General features: G+C 56.4%; 1 protein-coding gene across 1 annotated transcript; it reads left to right on the forward strand.

Annotated features, from left to right (window-relative positions):
* Positions 1–1,060: 1,060 nt before the first annotated feature.
* Positions 1,061–5,913, forward strand: CUNH10orf71 (chromosome unknown C10orf71 homolog). The gene has a single exon (XM_056130509.1). It carries the CDS (start codon positions 1,061–1,063, stop codon positions 5,282–5,284), a length of 4,224 nt encoding a protein of 1,407 aa, XP_055986484.1. The 3' UTR covers positions 5,285–5,913.
* The last annotated feature ends 428 nt before the right edge of the window (positions 5,914–6,341 follow it).

Below are 6,341 nucleotides of genomic sequence, written 5' to 3' on the forward strand. Positions count from 1 at the left end.
TCCAGACTCCAGTAAACACCTCCACCCATTGGTCACACCCAAGGACAAACCAGAGACTTAAAGATGCAGGTTCTGGGGCACTATGCCGTCTTGGGGTGGGCCTGGGATGATCAGAGAGCAAGCTCCCAAGTCTAACAAGAAGATAGACACCAAAAAAGTAAGTAAACTCCATTGCAGACCATGCTCAGGACCACAGAGAAAACCCTCTGGCATTCTGAGGGTTTAACCTGGCTTACCCCAGGAAATATTCTGGGAGAGCTTGCAAGAACATGACAAGCTCTAGACAAGTCTGAATATTGATCAAGCTTCTCTAGTGGAAAGAAACCAATAGATGTAGATCTATAGCAAGATATTTATTTGGGGGCCAGTGATACAATTTAAGAGATAAGGCACTTGCCTTAAATGAGGTCAACCCTGATTTGAATCCCCAGCACCCTACATATTGTCATGAGCACTGCCAGGAGTGATTCCTGAGCACCGAATCAAGAATAACTCCTAAACATTGCCAGGTATGGCCCCAAACCACGTCCTGGACCCCTCCCAAAATAAAAAAAAATTATGTTAAGGGACTGGCCAGTCTGCAGGACAGACTGAAAGAAAGCTCAGGGAGGAGCTGATAACCCAGCTCCAGCCCAAAGGTCAGAGGCTGAATTCCTTCTTCTCAGCCTTCTGAGATTTGGAGATTTGTTATCTGCTTTCCTCAGTCTTCACTGACTATAATACTAATGTATCTTAAGAATACCATCATAACGACCTCTAGACTGGCATTGCACCAAAAACTGGGCATCTTAGCTGAGCCAAGTTGACACAAAATTACCCATCACAAGCACCAAGGTACCAGTCTGAACCAGCCTATAAGCTCCTATTTGGGACTGCTGAATTGAATATCCTGTTTATACCTTGCACTCTTCCTTTTGCAGAGGGAAAAAATAAAATAAAATCCCAGTTTGCAATTGCATCTGATCAACAGGAAACTCTAATTTGTGTGAAGAGAGTGAAATCACCACCCAGAAGCACCCGCACCCACACCCACTTGCTGACCGGAGACACCGCTGAGACCATGCAGGGGAATAAGAAGGGAACAGATGGGTTCAGTGACACCTCCAGTATCGGCAGCGTGCTGGACGATGCAGACAGGGAAGTGAGCAGCCTCACCGACCGGGCCTTCCGGAGCTTGTGCATCTCAGAGGACACATCCTTCCAGGACTCGGATCTGGCCCTGTCCCCCGACATCACACGCCAGGTGTTCGGGAATGTTCACCAGGGCACCGTGAGCCACACCCAGAGGAAAAGTGGCCTCTGGAGCCAGTTACCCGCGCAGGGCACGGAGCACACGGGCTGGGCGGCCACACTCCAACAGCAGCCCAAGTACGTGCAAGGGGAGGAAAGGTATCCCAAGAGCAGCCCCCCTCTGACGCCAGGCCAGAGGAGACTCGAGGTGCCCGTTTCCGGCCTGAGGAACAGCAACAGGCCGATTTCCAAAGTCTCCTCATTAATTAAATCTTTTGACAGCGCCGAGAGCCAGCACTCTGAAGGTAGACCTTCTACCTGCAAGCCTCCAGCTTTCAAACATCCCCCGAAATTCGCCCCACTTCCAGAAAGCAGTGTCAACTTCTGCTTTGATTCTGCCTTTCTGACGGTCCGGAGGGTTCCTGCCGAAGTCTCCGGCCCTCATCACAATAGCCTTCAGCCCGGCAGGAATCTGGGAGAGCAGGAGACCCCTAGTCACCAGGAAGCAGCCGCTCACAGCTCCAGCAGCTTTCTCCCTGCTCCGGAGGATGCCACCAGCTCATTCGAGTGCAATTTCCCTCCTCCGCCCCACCAACCAGTCCCAGGAGAAGCTACCCGGGTTCCCAAAGGGACCTTTCTGCACAGTGAAAACAGTGCCTTCGAGTCATGGAATGCACGACAGCCCCGGCTGCTGGAGAGAAAGGATGTGACTGACACTGTATCTGACAGCAAAGGCCCTCAATGCTCAGAGGACACATCCTTGCTAAGTGAGCACAATGGCCCTGAGCTGAGAGTATCTCCCTGCCAAGTGCGGGCCAGCTGTGGTCAGGAGGAGAAGAGGCTGACAGGAGACACACTTGCCACATCTGGGCCCTGGGGCGCCAGGGATCCTGGAACTCAGATATTTGCTCCAGAAGGGAACGCTCCCGACACTCAGCCTGACCCTCCACGGAAGCCAACTCAGGCTCCCTGGAGGAAACCAAAGCCAGGCAGAGGCCGGCCTCGGGGGAGAGACAGCCAACAGGACACTGACGATCAGAGGCAACAGCAAACCAATAACAGACGAGACTCAGCCTTGTATACAAAGCACAATCCCCAGGGGTGCTTCCCAGAAAATGGCACACTGGACATACCCGGGGAGCCCCAGGATCACTACCACCACCCCTTTAATATCAGTAAGCTTCTGACCCCCATCATCCCCACCAAGCATGTCTTGGAGCCCGCCGAGAACCGACTGGTGGAGCCCCTGCCCTCGCCACCAGGACAGCTAAATGGATACGAAGAGAAGGAGCCCGAAGAGAATCAGTCCCAGGACAACTACAAGCCCAGAGCCCCGAGCCTGCTGTTCATCCTCAAGGACGTGCGCAAGTGTGTGAAGAGCACATACAGCCCCTCGCCTCTCTCAAAAGGCCTCGAGGAGAGGCCCAGGGGCCAGCAAGAGCCCATGAGCAATGGAGTCCTCCTGCCTAATGGCCTTGAAGACAGTCTGGGTGAGCAGGAGAGGGGCAGAGCAGCTGACACCCCCTCCGTGCCACACACTGGTCCCCAGAAGGACCCTCCGGCCGAGCCCTGTGCTGCCTCAGCAGACCACCACCTAACTGCCAGTTCTTCTCCAGCTCCGGCCCAGCACCCCCTCTGTGTCAACGGTGAGACTGCCGACAGAAACAGCTCTGAGAAGGATGACTCCGATGGAGAACCGGATGTGGGAGCCACCACTTCCGGCTGGGGTTTGGACAGCAGGGAGCAAAGCCCCAGGAAGCGCCTGTCACTGCAGCTTGGCTGTAGTGAGCAACCCATGTTCAGGACTGCAGCAGAGAATTGGAAGACCCCCAGCCAACAAGAGAACGGATGCTTGAGGTCTATCTCTCAAGAGACAGAATCCCAGAGAGAGGAAGCAAGACTTCAGAATCCCAACTTCAGCCAGAAATTCTCCCCGGGGCCCCTCTCTCCCGAGGAGGAAGATGTCTTCTACAGCGACACCCAGTCTGATTTCATGCCAGGCCTGAAAACTAAGGCCAAGTTCAGCACCAGCTCCTCTGATCAGTCCTTCGCATCCTTTGAGGATCAGCAGAAAGTGTGGTTTGTCGAGAGTCAGCAGGAAGATGGGATGGATGAGGTAGGTTCAGGCGGCAGTGGGAAGGAGGAAGAGGAGCTACAGGAGGGTGCGTTGGAGGATGGAACTGCATGCACAGAGGAACTCAGCCAGGGCAGGGATATGATGCAAAGAGAAAGGGAAAGTTTGTCTGGAGGCAGCCCCGGGAAGGTATCAGGGGAGGAAGCCGACTTCAGAGGCAGTTGGAAGAGGGGAAGTAAGGACACCACCCTGCCACCTGCCAAAGTCCCTACCCCATCAACGTCTGCTGCTTCAAGTAAGCACCTGCTGTTTGCAATCAAGGACAACACCCTCAGAGCCACGCCAGTGATTAAGCCCATTATGCTGCCACTCCTGAGGACTGTGTCCACAGAGGACCCGCTTGGCAGCAGTGGGGGTCACAAGGAAAGGAGATCACCAAGACCAGGCCGGGGTGAGGATGCTGGTCTGTGTGCCCCAGAGAAGCAGATGACACCTGCAGGCGTGCGAAGCCCATTCTCAAGGTACCAGAACTATGAGGATCAGAGGCAGGGGCCCAGTACAGCCGGGACGGACCCAGCTCCAAAGGACGATGTCCCATCCCCTCCATTCCTGGTAGAGAGCAAAGGGATGAGGCTACCACCAGAGGATACTCATAGAATTGGGGTGCGTGAGGACCAGAGCAGGTCCACAGAAGGGGTGCCAGACACTACCAGGAGCATCCCCACCATTGCTTTGCCCAAAGGTGACCTTGAGTACCAGTCTACTCTTCAGCACCTGGGAACCTGCATAGAAGAAGAGACACAAGATTTCAAGTGCCACCTTTTGCCCACGCCCAGAGCAGGGTCACAGGGGCGAAGACTGGTATCCAGTGAGATGGCAGCGTCCCCCAATGCCAGCTCCCTGGATGAGAGCAACGCCTGCTCCCCTGCCTCGTGCAGCCTTTGGGATGACCCTTCCCAAGGCCCCAGTGAGCAGACCCCCTGGGCCAGCCCCGGCCCAGCACGGCTCACCCGCAGGGAGGACCTGACCCATGCCCTCACCTGGGAGCCGGGCTGTGACCCCCAAGTTGAGCCATACGTGGAAGAGCTCAGGACAGTCTCTCCAAGGACCTCCCTGCTGGATTTGCCTACCAGTCTCCCCGAGAAAGCCGAACCCACCGCTCCGCAGGAGAGGGCAGCCAACAAACCCCCTGCAGTGCCACCCAAGACAGAGAAGGCCCTGCGGCGGGCAAAGAAGCTGGCCAGCAAGAGGAGAAAGCTCGACCAGATGCAGGAGAAGCATGGGGAAACCTGCGAGGACAGGGCCAGCCGGGAGGAGAGGCCACTATGCCCAGGAGACCGACCAAGGCCCCGGTTCCCAGCTGTCCGCTCGCTGCCACCTCCTGTGCACCGGCACTCCGTGTCCGCCTTCTCGGAGCCCATCATCAGGGGCCAGCCTGGGGCGGCCCAGTCCCTAACCCCTCTGCCCCCTTACCCAGCCACTCAGAAGCTCCTCCAAGACCCCCAGTCGGGAGAATATTTTCTCTTCGACCTGCCTCTCCAGGTGAAAATGAAAACCTTCTACGACCCAGAGACGGGCAAATACGTCAGGGTCCCCATCCCCTCTTCTGAGGGGGGTTCTCCCGAGCCAACCCCACCAGATACACTCGCTGCTCCCTATGTGCTGTACCCCGGCTTCCAGGCCCTGCCTGTGACAGCCTTGACCCCCGTGCGCTGCTCTTCGCAGCTCTCCGCCCCCACCTTCCTCAGGCAGGGCCCTCTGGCCACTGAGGGGGCCTGCCCTGGGCCCCACAGGATCTCTCACGCTGGCTTGCAGCCCAGCACAGAACCCCATGGCGATCCTGCCCAGTCCTCTGCAGGGGGAAGGTGCCCAGATGGGCCTCCCAGGGGCCCAGAGGAGGTGGGAGGGGATGCTGGGAACCTGAGCATCATCTCCACCAATGACCTGGAGGACTTTGCCACAGATGGCAGCATTTCCTGAGTACCAGAGCTCACAAACTCTCCCCGTCCTCTGTGACCCTAGCAAGCTTACTTCCTCCTCCTCCAGAATCCCTTCTATAAGCACACATGAGACCTACTCAGACCTCTAATACCCCCAAAGCCTCAAAGAAGGTGGGGGCACTAAGAACACTCCCACCTTCAGGGCTCCCGCCCATAGAAAGGTGCTGCTTGCATGACTGGTCCCTTCTTCACCCCTTCAACCCATCCCTACAATGCTGGATTCTGCCCCACCCCTACCCACCCAGCACCACTTCCCCCCAGTCCTTCTCTGGCGCTGCTACCAGGGTAGATCCCCACCCCCATCATTCCTAAGGGCTGTGCATTTTCTGCCCTCTCCCCACCCCCACCTCCATCTCAACAGACTTCTGGCACCATGAGCAAACATCCTACGGAAGCCCCCAGAAATCCTGAGTTAAGCCCTACCCGGTCCACACACCTGCCTCAGGCAGGCCTGGGGGCCAGTCTCAGCTTCACCACCACCTCCAGTAGACATGAGCATGGTTCCCCCAAGGCAGTTCTACAGAAACCTTTAGGCCAAGAGAATGGGTTTTTCTTTACTGGAGGAAACTTTCCTCTGAAGGCTCTTTTCTGATAAAGGAAAGGCTACCTTTCAAAAGGTGAACAAGTGTGCAGGTGTCATTCTGTGCCCGGCTCCTGTCTTTCTCCTATTGCATGGGTGGATCTCTGCATGAAGGGCTGTGTGCCCACCAGGTCTCTATCAGCTCCTGACCGCGAGGGGCCTCCCACCTGCAGTGGCCTCCTGACTCCTCTTGCCTCCACCCCAGCCCCAGCCTCTCACTAGCCCAGAGAGCAATGGCAAGGGGGAGGTGGCCCAGCCTGCTCTCAAGGATAAACTGGGAAAGTGTGCCCATTTAGCAACTGGTACCTGTGCCGCTTGTCAAGGGGAATTGCATCGTCCTCACATCTATGAGAATTAGAGGAAAAGAGATGCTTTAGTTTGTGAAATGGGATGCAAGAAGCCCCTCTGTCCATCTGAGAGCAGCGAGAGCCTGTGGGCAGACCCCGCTGAGGGCAGC

This window comes from Sorex fumeus, unplaced genomic scaffold (assembly GCF_029834395.1).
Source record: "Sorex fumeus unplaced genomic scaffold, SorFum_2.1 ptg000078l, whole genome shotgun sequence".
NCBI lineage: Eukaryota > Metazoa > Chordata > Mammalia > Eulipotyphla > Soricidae > Sorex > Sorex fumeus.